Raw genomic sequence first — 12,433 nt, 5'->3', positions numbered from 1 at the left:
CATGGGGAGCCCCACATTATATGCCTTTTCTTTTTCAGGGCTCTGGATCAGTGTCTGACTCGGACTTCAGCTATAGCAAGCAACCTTTTTTATAGACCAGTCTGTCGCGTCATTAGCTCTTTGTCTGTTTACTTAGCCTTTCATCCATAATTCCAGGAGAGCAGTTGGGGGCAGGCCGCCATAATCCAAGACATTCCATTTCCTCTTATGGACATGACAGAGTTTTTGTTTTGCGTGACAGTTCTTGATATCTCATAACCTTAAGTCCTTGCTTAAGCTGCCAGCATGCACCTCACGTACTCATACAGCATTTATACTAGACCCATATGGCCTATAACATATTACAACATATACATCACAACAATCCCAGACTGAGGAATGATCTGATGCAGTTTATGGCTCAAAAGTCATGGATTGAGATTCACTGAACTAATGGAAATCTGAGACACCATTCTGTTTAATGTGTTCTTTAACCAACATCTATTTATCTAGTTAGATATACTAAAAAAGGGCACCTATCCATATACTCTAGGTGCCCTGCGCAGTTATTGAGAGCTGTAGTACTGAAATGCAGCTATATATGGTCTACAAATATAGATAAAAATATATGAACATAACATTTACTTCGATTTTCTTATTTATGTTTAGCACTGTGTATATATTTGGGGGGTTCAACAGTCTCCTTCTGAGCGATATCCTGAGGTATACACCAGAAAGCTGTGAAGCTTATGACAATGAGACATCTTGCTTAAGAGCGGGTCCTGGAGTCAGGTGTGTGTGGAACACCACTTTTTCTCTGTGTGTCCCATGGGAAAGAGCAACAGTAGAGCAACAGCAAAAAGTTTTCAAAGAATGTCCTTCTAAACCAGGTATGTATGCATTACACTTCTACAGCATAGACATACAGCAATGAGTATATTTGTGTTAAAAAGATGCACTACCACCAAAACAAGATAGTCCACTGCACATGTTTCTCCATCTGAGGAGAGGACAAAAGAACAAACATCACGTAACCGATGTATAGTCATGTAGCTTAATGCACTGCTACTACTGGAAGGTACTCAGGTAGAATGGTGATGAGGGTGGTATAAAAGCGTACATAGAATAGACTTCCACTTTTTTCTTTCCATACTATTTCAATTCTTCTCTGTTCCTTCTCACATTTTTGTAAATTGTATTGTTCACTAAATAGCCAAAGTCAGGAACTGTGGGCCAAGATTCTATATGATATGAACTTCAGATATAATTATGAACAAGTCAACTGTGCCTACTCTATTAAGTATGCCAAATCTTTTCACTACCACTGTTATAAACTTCAGGTTATTTCCTGAAAATGTTCAGCATTCCAAGAGTTAGCAAAAAGATGAGTGTGTAAAAATCCAGGTGTTGGCTCTCTGTGGTCCAAAAAATGATTTGAATGTGTTCAGTATTTGTTTCTTCTGGCAGTAAACGTCAACAGCGTGTGCATTAGCAATCTATGGCTACGTACCTTATGTAGAAGGTGCACCTGTAGACTTCTAATAAACAGCCTCATGTGTCTTACTGTGAGAGCATGACTTTAATTTTATTTTAATAAAAACTGGAAAGTTTACAAATTAAATGCTGCAGTAAAGTGATAGAAATGGCTTTAAGGCCACAGAGTGCTGCTGAAATGATTGCTTGGCAGTTTAGGGGGTGGACAGTTAAAACTCTGTTTTTCTCCTTTAAACATCTACCCAACTCAGACTGTTGCTATTATCTTTGCTCCTTTATTAAATTTCCCACTAGGAGCCAGGCTTGGACCATTGTTCCATAGAAAGTGACCTGAGATTTGTCATTCTGAAAGCCACCAACTCTGTTGACAAGCATCATTGGGAAAGATTGGACAGGGCCATGCTGCACTCCTTTTTGCTCATCAAGAGAGGAGGTGTCATCAGATAATTGTTGCTATCACTTTTTCAACTAGAGTGGGGAGAGGAAGTTCAAAAAGTTAACAATCTTTGAGCAATTTCTTTGAACTACATTTAATTCTGGACTCCTTTTATTAAATTTTCTAACAACTATCAAGTCTCTAGTAGTTTATGCCAGTGCTCCACCAGCTCCCAGAGTTGATTTTTTTTCTGAAATGTGCTTCTGTAGTAGATTGCATCCTTTAATTGTGTGAAAACAATTGATGTAAAAGGACAGTAATTTGAGATCTTTAGTGTATAAACAAAGTACTGCATAAGCAGAGAAGATAAATGAGGAAAAAGATGAACTGGAAGATTTAAACTTCATATGAAATTCCCTATTGAGAGCCAGGATTTCAGAAAAATGTGTCTGCATTTGCACACCTAAATTGCCCTGTTGTATGTGCAAATGACAAATGGACATCTATCTACTGGGCTTGCATGGGCAATCTCAACATTTGTGTGTCTTTCTGCATTTAATTGCACTTGCACTTTCCTGAAAATGACTTAAAATTATTGACAGAAGAAATTAATGGAATTTCCTTCAACTTAGTTAAATTAAAGTAAAATCAAGAAGTCCAGTTTAATTGATAGCTCTGGTGGGTTATGGGAAATCTGTTGGCACAGCCATAGGTTATATCGTGTGTAAACAGTTTCTTAGAACTCTTGTGAGGAAATGCTTGGTTTTGGTCATGCAGGTTTTTTCTTTAATTGTTGTAGATCATGAAAAATGTAATCAGATTACAGACTGTTATAGCTGTACAGCGAATACAAATAACTGTCAATGGTGCACTGACCAGTGTATCTTAAAGAATAACAACTGCACAGAAGATCAGGTAAAGGTGTTTAAATATCGCTCTAAAAATGTTAATCTCGCCATAAAGTTTCAAATATCAGGAAAACTAATCTGTGTCATAATTACCTCTATTTATGTGTTTCTGCTGTGTAAATAACTGTAACTACAAAATCTGAATTTCTTGAGGAGGTTCAGTGGCTTTTGGATCATATTATACTTCAGCTACCTAAGTAGTGAGTATCCTAAAGAGACCATGGGAAGGGGCAAGGAAAGATGAGGGCATCAGTATGATTTTATTTGGTAAGGCATGTGCACATCCTGATAATTCTATTCATAAGATCAAAAAACCCTTAATTCCCTCCTCACGTCTTATAAGCAAGGTGGCACAACTGATTTAAGAGGGACTTGAGCATGGTGATGGAGGTGTCTTAGCATGCACGTTTGGGGAAGGAATTCTGAATATGATACATCTTTTGAAAATATTGGTCCTTCTGTAGACTTAATTTGTTGTCTCTTCTACAGAATTATAGTGGTGGTCTTTGTGAGCGTGAATAGACATGTAAGAAAAAAACGTAAACATACTGTGTGTTTTAGGTACCCATTACTGAATATGATAAATGCCCCAAGGATAACCCTGCATATTACTGTAACAAAAAGACAAGTTGTAAAAGCTGTGCCATGGATCAGAACTGCCAGTGGGAGCCCAGGAATCAAGAATGCATAGCCTTACCTGGTACGTATATATTGTATTTAAAAACAAATACTAAATCTCTAAATCCAAAAACATTCTTTATTTTTCCTCCTCAAAATCTATGGTATGTTTTTAAGATTAGAGTGAGGTAAGGACTGTTCTCTGTAAGGAACAATTAATTTTATGCATATGTTAATGTTATGTGAGATTTGCTTTGAAATCCAGCTGAAATCTTAGACTGGCATTTCTGGTCTGTTCATTCCAAATGAGGTATGAAGCTTAGTATTAGTAATATTATTAGAAGTGGTAATTAGGGCTGTCAAATGATTTTAAAAAGTTGCAATTAATTGCAAGATTTAAAAAGAAGTTGTGATTAATCAATTTTAACTGCACAGTTAAACAATAGAACACCAATTTAAATGTATTATAGCTATTTTTTTGCTGTTTTTCTACATTTTCAAATATATTGATTTCATTTGCAATACAGAGTACAAAGTATACAATTATCAGAGGGGTAGCCGTGTTAGTCTGGATCTGTAAAAGCAGCAAAGAATCCTGTGGCATCTTATAGACTAACAGATGTTTTGCAGCATGAGCTTTCGTGGGTGAATACCCACTTTGTCAGATGCATGTCATCTGATGAAGAGGATATTCACCCATGGAAGCTCATATTCCAAAACGTCTGTTAGTCTATAAAGTGCCACAGGATTCTTTGCTGCTTTTAAAGTATACAATGCTCACTTTGTACTATAAAAAAGACACACAAAAGAAATATTATTTTTCAGTTCACCTCATACAAGTACTGTACTGCAATCTCTTTATTGTGAAAACACAACTTACAAATGTAGACTTTTTTTTATGTAACTGCACTCAAAACCAAATATAATATAAATATAAAACTTTGGAGCCTACAAGTCCAAGCATGAAGGGGCATACGAATGTTTAGCGTATCTGGCATGTAAATACCTTGCAACACTTAGAACAGTGCCAGGCGAATGTCGATTCTTACTTTCAGGTGATGTAAAAAAGAAGCGGGCTGCATTGTAAATGTAAACAAACTTGTTTGTCTTAGCGATTGGCTGAACAATCAGTAGGACTGAATAGATTGTATGAGGTTTTATTTATCTTTTTTACAGTGCAAATATATGTAATAAAAATAATTTAAAGTGAGCACTGTACACTCTGTATTCTGTGTTGTAATTGAAATCAGTATATCTGAAAATGCAGAAAAACATCCACGTTATTTGTAATAAATTTAAATTTGTATTTTATGATTTTTTATAAGTGCGATTAAAACTGCCATTAATTGTGACAATTTTTCTATCTAGTTAATTTGTTTTTCATTAATCACATGCATTAATTGTGATTAATTGACAGCCCTAGCAGTAGTAATATAGTAGATGAAGAGATTGTACTTAAACTTCAAGCAAAATATTTCAGATCTGCTTTTGTCCCTCTTTTATCTATTTCTTTACTTATGTAATTGTTCCAAAAGATTTTATATCCCAGTAAGACCAAAATTTAATCAAGCTAATTTAATTATCAAAACCATGTGCTTTCCCATGATCTGTTGTCTAATGTGAGATTGGTACTGTGTTATTCATTTGGGAATCAAGAGCATGTTATAAAATACTAAATTCTATTTTTCATAGTACTTCGGTATCCTGAATATTCCCACAGCTGGATGAAGGAGAACAATGAGTATACTGCCTTGAATTAATGCTTTATTCATCAAAAAATCTGAAAGAAAAATGTTTCTTCCCTCCCACCTCCAAAATTGCCAGCTCCCATAATTTCATGATTTTCTCAATGTCTGGCATTTTTCTTTAGTCCTAGGTACTTGGAATCATGTGACAAGCAAAGGCTTTAATTTAAAACAAAATAAGTTTCTAGCCCATATGGTTATAGAGAGAGGCTTGAAAAAGTGACCTGAATGCACCCTAAAAATTTGAAGAACTGAAAGCAGTTAAAAAAGCCCCAAATGTATTCATTTTTATTTAATTATTTTTAAAGCCAATTTCATGATGGGGAATGGGGCCAGTAAGTTTAACTCAAAATTTAATTCTTGGGATTGACAGTACTGCACTCTACCTCCTGTTTTGGCTGTTTCTGAGGGCAGGGGCACATCTCTTCTACCAGAATTTAGTAGTTGAATATTTAATTTATTTTGGTTTACAAAAATATTAAAGATGCATTTGACATGAATTAGAGACAAATATCCAACTAAAACTAGTAGCTACCCTGCATACCCCAAACAAAACTCCACTCCTGCTAAAAGATGGATTCCCATCAAAGCTACTCCTTCTTCAAAAGCCTTTGTTAATAGATGTGCCTTTTACCATGGCAGGAAGGTTGGTGAACCGAGCTCTTTTGGACTAAGGGAATAAGGCTCCAATGCTGAGGGCCCTTTTTGGAGACATTCACCAAGTGATGTTTTTTGAATAGGGGGAGAAAGGTGTTGTGTATCATTAATTGGTTTCACTTTTTCATAGAAAATATCTGTGGAGCAAACTGGCATTTGGTTGGCAACTCATGTTTGAAAATCAATAGCACAAAAGAGAGCTATGACAGTGGTAAATTGGCATGCACAACTCAGAATGCTTTGCTGGCATCTCTCACAACCCAGAAGAAGGTGGAATTTGTTCTAAAGGAGCTGCAGAGAATGCAGTCTTTGGTGAGTGTTACTCTTGTGAGTAGTAGAGTGCTGAATATGGAAGAGTACTTGCTGTGATACTGTGTGTTTTGTACCAAAATCAAAATGTGCCCCTTAACTCAGGGGACTGATTTTTTTTAAATTCAACATATTCCGTGGCAGCTTTGCAGTGAAACAGTAGAGAATGTAAATGTGTAACATAAATATAACATGCAGGGTGTCTCTCAGATATCATTGCATAATAAAATCACACACACACTTCTGATTTGAGATACATGACTGCAACATGAAGGTGAGTAGTTCTCATGTGAACTGCACATGGCACCCTTGACTGTAAACAAAGCTTCCATTGGGGCACCATATATACTTCGTGTAAAGCATGTAAATTGTTCTGGTCTGAAAAGTAGTTTGATACTCAACAGATCCATGTGAAATATTCAGTTAGATCTGCTCTAGTGACACACATTTTTCCCTGTTAACGTTAGAGTCAACACAACTAATAAAATGGTTTAGAAAAGGAGTAGACAACTTATGGCACCCGTGCCGAAGGCGTCACGTGAGCTGATTTTCAGTGGCGCTCACATTGCCCAGGTACTGGCTGGTCTGGAGGGCTCTGCATTTTAATTTAATTTTAAATGAAGCTTCTTAAACATTTTAAAAACCTTATTTACTTTACATACAACAATAGTTTAGTTATGTATGATAGACTTATAGAAAGAGATCTTCTAAAAATATTAAAATGTATTACTGGCATGCGAAACCTTAAATTAGAGTGAATAAATGAAGACTTGGCACACCACTTCTGAAAGGTTGCCGACCGCTGATTTAAAATTTATTACTACTTGCACATAAATAGAATTGACTTTTTTCTAATCAATTACACTTGTATAAACGACACGGATGGTGGGGTTGCATAAGCGTTGCTAAGGTTGTAGTGGTGGTGCACGGATGTAATTCAGGTCCTAATTTGGCCTGCAGAACCGTTTTTATTGATGATACAGAAGAACAACTTATGTAAGCTCTCAGAGCCAAGACTGCACAGGGCTAGCAGTCAGTGACATTAATTTTTTATTGGTAAACTGAAAAAATGGTCAACAGGAAAAAATGAGGTAATAAACATGGAATGTCATATTATGTTTGTTACTTTTCAGAGCAGAAAAATATTTTATATGTAGAATACAAATATCTAAAGAAAAATTGAATTGTTGAATTGAAACAAGAACATTTTCCTTCTTCCTACTTTTGCTCCCTCTGTGATCTTAAAATGAAACAGTTCAACAGTTATAGGACATTAGGGTGCTCCATTTTTATCAACCCTATATGAGGTACTTTCTGTACAAGATTACACATTAAAATAATCATTTCTGAGGCAAGGGGGAGAAACATAGAATATTGTAAAAGTACATGATTTTCAAAACTCAGGGCTTGTAGATACCATGGTGATGAGTGCTGTATAAATTGATGAACTTGATGGCCATTCCCACAAGCTCTCTAACATTTGAACTTTTTTTTAGAAAGGGGATGTCGTTCACTTACCTCTGGTTACTTTATTGCTTAGAGAGTCGGTAATGATGAGGGTCTTAGAAAAAAAATTGCAGATTTTTAAGGAATCTTTTGGTTTTAGTTTATATTTGTATGTTTTATTGTTTTAGCATGTTTTGTAATTTCTAAAAATAGCTTTGGTAGAAAGCTACATTGCATCTGGTATTTGAACTCTGCCTTTCAGTGATGTGCTGCTTTCACTCTGGTAATGACTTTCTGAGGGAGAGTGCTCACTGATTAAGAGCCCAGTGATTGCAGCTTGTCTGCTCATTTGTAGTTCCCCTGAAAAAATGTGGCCTGATTTTTCAGAGGTGCTGAGTATCCACAGTGTTTCAGTAAGTGTTGCAGGTTTACGTTAATCGAAGATAAAATGTTTTGAAGTAGGTGGATTATTTTGTGGGCCTCCCAATGATGGTAATTGTTTTCATTGCTTAGATAAACTATTTGTAGTTGTTTTCTTTAAGTCACCCTTACGTTCTGTATAACAATCACCCCAGAAAACTGCTGCTTCTATTCCTTACCTTTTATAGTACACTCATGAGCATCTGAGGCCAGCTCTTTTTATTAACTTCAGAATTGTTCAGGTTTAAAATGTATTAAAATATTTTTCTTCCTTTCTACTGCTTAGTTTTTAAATAGCTGAAAAAAGGTTTGTGTGGAATGGTTTGGGAGATGGGAGGGAGTGTGTTTTAAATTAGATAAATAAGGCACATGCCTGAAGGATGTTAATTCTCCAGTTGATGTGCTGTGTAAGTCCAGTGGGACTGAGAAAACAGTATGCCCTTAATTGATGTTTGCACCTCCAAATCTGCTAGAGTGGTTCATATACACTGCATGACGTTAGTGGGGTTTTTTTTTGTTTGTTTTTAAAGTCCTGCTTCTTAACTATGTGAAGTGGTAAAATTATGGTGTTCAGTCAATCGAACATTTATTTTGTCTCTAGGCCAAAACTTTGACCCCATGGGTTGGGCTCCGGAAGATCAATGTGTCATACTGGTGCTGGGAAGACATGTCTCCATTTACAAACACCTTGGTCCAGTGGCTGCCTGGGGAACCAAGTGGTGCTGGATTTTGTGGATATTTAGCGGAGCCTTACCAGCGGGGATTGAAGGCTGCAACATGTATCGACCACGTTAATGGCAGTATCTGTGAAAGGCTTGGTAAATATGCTGCTGATGAATGGCTTTTTTTATGGGGAACTAGTTGAGAAGTATTTTATTGTCTGAGTAATACAAATAAGATCTCCTAGTTAAATTTTGAATGTTTGTATCATTCAGTAACCAAGCAGACCAGTTTGAACAATAGTTTTGTTTAGTTATTCTGTACAAAAATCAGGCATTTAAAAAAACAGCAGAAGTACAGTGAGACTGTGGAGCAATAATTAGCTTTAACTCTTTCTTCCAGTTGTATATTTGTATGTGACATTCAGGTTAATTATGGTATGGAACAATCTTCTTACTAAAAAATAAGAACTATTCTCTACCTCATTTTTTTTTGTACATGTTGTCTAGCCAGAGGATAACTTTTTTCGAAGTTTAAAGTTTATCGAGGAAAACGCTTTGGAAATACGAGAGTTTGGGGGGGAAAAAAAAGTCAAGAAAGAAAACTAGATAAATTCATTGAGTTTAAGTTCATTAATGGCTATTTGCCAGGATGCATAAGGAATGGTGTCCCTAGCCTCTGTTTGTCAGAGGGTGGAGATGGACGGCAGGCTAGAGACCACTTGATCATAACCTGTTAGGTTCATTTCCTCTGAGGCATCTGACATTGGCCACTGTCGGTAGACAGGATACTGGGCTGGATGGACCTTTGTTCTGACCTGGTATAGCTGTTCTTATGTTCTTATGTCCTCTGTCGTTTATGGAACTGCATATCTTTAAAACGGCTGGGTCTATTAACTCTCCATTCTAGATAGTTATTTTGAATAACAATTAGAGCCTTCTTTTTAATTTTTTAGAAAGGCTGGCTGATTACATATCTAAATTAGCCCCACCAATGTAAGTCCTGCTTTGTGCTAGTACAGGATAAACTCAGAGATGAAGATGTTTGCAGAAACTTTAATTGTGAGTCACTAATTTTCTAACTAAACATTCTCACAATATTTTAACCTAGTCTATAACTAGTTTAAAACTTAAATTGGTCTGTCTTTTTTGGTCTGAGAATGGTTGGTCTAAATTGTTGTCTAGTGGATTAAGCACTGGACTAGGAGCAAACAATTCTTGAGTTAGAATTCTGGTTCTAATACTGATTTGATCTGTAGCATTGGTCAAGTTACTTAACCTTTATCCCACTGTTCCACATGTAAAATGCTGACACTATTAACCTCACAGAAGCGTGAAGAGGACTATATGGATAATGTATATGCAGCACTATAAAGATGTAAATAGCAATAACATTCAACTTGTTTCCTTTCAGTTTTACTCTGCATTTGCACTGAAGAGAATTCATAATGACTGAAAAATGAATTGCTCTAACTGATATTTCCTACTGTGGAGATCTCAAATTGTAAAGTTTCTCATTATGGCCATGTTACAGATGAAATGTTTCAGTTCAGCAACAACTAGCTGATTAAATACTCAAACTAAATTTTGAGAGATTTTCCAATTAGTAATAGAGTTGGGCTAATTTTTTTATTTTGAGGGACAAATAAACTAATCACTGAAAAACACAGTTTCGGCAAACCCAAAACTATTCACAGACTGGGCACAAGTTAATCACATATTTTTGGTTTGATCAAAAAACTATCAAAACATGTTGGCAATGCCATTTTGTTTTGACCAGACTCAAAATGTTTGTTTCGACTTTGGGCATTTTGACAAAAGCAAAGGAGGAGTTCATTCACAAAATGCATAGTGGCAACTTGTAGTCCATTTATAAAGACAAGGAATAGTCTCTGAGCCAGAGAAAGAGAGTGAGAGTGACTATATTGACTGGTGTTTGGGGTTCTCGCCTAGGGTGTAAGAGACCAGAGTTTAAGTCCTGCTTCAGAGACTATTTAATTATTTACAAAAAGTAGAAAAGGTTCAACACAGGAGACTGAGAGCTGGTCTATATTAATGCTGTAAATCGATGTAAGTTACGCTAGTTCAGTTACTTAACTGATGTCAACGTAGTTTAGATCGACTTACAGCAGTATCTACATCACTCTATGTTGACGGGAGATGCTCTCCCATTGACACAGCTTCTGCCTCTCAGAGAGATGAAGTACAAAGTCAACAGGAGAGCCCTCTCCCGTAGACTTAGCGGTGCCAATTTAGCTGGCAATATAGAGGTGGCCTGAGAGAGCACCGTACCAGAATATCCCATAGCCAGGACCCTGTCCTGCAGTGGGGAGATCCAAATTCAAGTTACCTCCCCCACATCAAGCAGAAGGGGGAATTGAATCCAGGCAAGTATCTTAACCACTAGGGTAATGATTATAATAGAAGTCATCTTCCCCCTGCACCACATTTTATGAATCTAGTTCTTTTTTGCACTTACGAAAATACCCGAAATTGGAACAAAAATTTTTCGAGTTAGGTTAAAACTAAATGTTTTGTTTCAACCCAACTCGATTTTTTTTTGACTTCTTGATTCATCAGAAATTTTGAAAATATTTTATTTTTTGGTGCAACCTGACACTAAGCTGTTTTCAATTTTTCAGAGCTGCCAGCAAACCAGAAAAAATTCAGTATTCACCCAGTTCTAGTATATTTGTCACACTGAACTTCCCAATTTGACTAGTTGACAAAGAGCAATTCACCTCTATTTTTTATTATGCAAATGAGCAAGGGCCTGTAATTTACTACCATAAACTAGAATATTGTGTTATCTGTTTTCCCATGTCATCGAGTGTTGTTTCTTAATGCCCAGCTAACCACAGTGCCAAGCAATGTCGCACACCCTGTGCCTTGAGGACGGCATGTGGAGAGTGCACAAGTGGCAGCTCTGAGTGCATGTGGTGCAGTAACATGAAACAGTGCGTGGACTCAAATGCTTACGTGGCCTCTTTCCCCTATGGCCAGTGTATGGAGTGGTACACCATGAGCAGTTGTCCACGTAAGTAATTTCCTCTGTACCTGGAAAGATGGTCTAAGAAAGTTTGGCTTTGCATAAATTGCTAACAAATTTAATGTGACAAGATCATACTCAGTTACATAGTGTTAGAAAAATCACAGATTCCCTGATTGGATGAGCTCTGCAAATGTAAGGACCAATCCTGGAACATGCTATGTTTTATGTTTAATGGAAGATGTTGAGCAGGATTGTGCCCTAAAGTATGGCTCTAACCTAAACAGTAAATAACATAAGCTCTCAAATGAGGTTATGAAAACTCAGGTTTTTTTTTTTCAGGATGAAAACACATCCAGTATTTTTTATCGGAATTTTTTTCAATTTTTCAACGTGTCATTCTGAAATGTTTCTATTAGCAAAACATATGTAAAATATTTTTGCCAAGTTAGAAGTATTCATTTCTAATTTGATCTGTGAATTGAAAAGAGCGCTATTTTAAAAGCTAAAGAGCAGTGAGGAGAAGAGCAAGGTTGTCATTTTGTGTATTTTGAAACCATAAAGAGGCTATAGAATTTTGTAGGAGCCTCGTGGGAGTTGGGGTCTGGGCAAAGTCATTGGTAATAGAGAATGGTGTAGTTGGGGGAATGAATTCTCATTAAATGTTTGAGAGGGAAATTAGGGGGCTGAGTTTACTAGGATCTAGAAACTGCTGGAGGCTGGTCAGGGAATCAGATGATATGGTTCTGGACGAAGCTGGCTTATTTTTCATTCTACAGTATTTGCAATAGGTTGTTTCTTTTAATTCTCTCTTCAGTGAATATGAAAATTAC

At 36.5% G+C, this 12,433-nt stretch overlaps 1 protein-coding gene across 4 annotated transcripts in view; it reads left to right on the top strand.

Moving 5' to 3' along the window:
- The window catches only part of ATRN (attractin), a 381,873-nt gene that overhangs the window by 95,755 nt on the left and 273,685 nt on the right, over window positions 1-12,433 (top strand). For all 4 annotated transcript variants that reach the window (XM_030564553.1, XM_030564552.1, XM_030564551.1 and 1 more), the window contains exons 12-17: window positions 649-869; window positions 2,649-2,764; window positions 3,319-3,457; window positions 5,908-6,089; window positions 8,554-8,770; window positions 11,463-11,648. In XM_030564553.1, coding sequence (XP_030420413.1) covers window positions 649-869; window positions 2,649-2,764; window positions 3,319-3,457; window positions 5,908-6,089; window positions 8,554-8,770; window positions 11,463-11,648 — 1,061 coding nt within the window. The remainder of the gene's footprint in view (window positions 1-648; window positions 870-2,648; window positions 2,765-3,318; window positions 3,458-5,907; window positions 6,090-8,553; window positions 8,771-11,462; window positions 11,649-12,433) is intronic.

Source organism: Gopherus evgoodei, chromosome 5 (assembly GCF_007399415.2).
Source record: "Gopherus evgoodei ecotype Sinaloan lineage chromosome 5, rGopEvg1_v1.p, whole genome shotgun sequence".
Lineage (NCBI taxonomy): Eukaryota > Metazoa > Chordata > Testudines > Testudinidae > Gopherus > Gopherus evgoodei.
The sequence above is the reverse complement of the archived record's forward strand: the minus strand, read 5'-3'. Positions and strand labels throughout refer to the sequence as shown.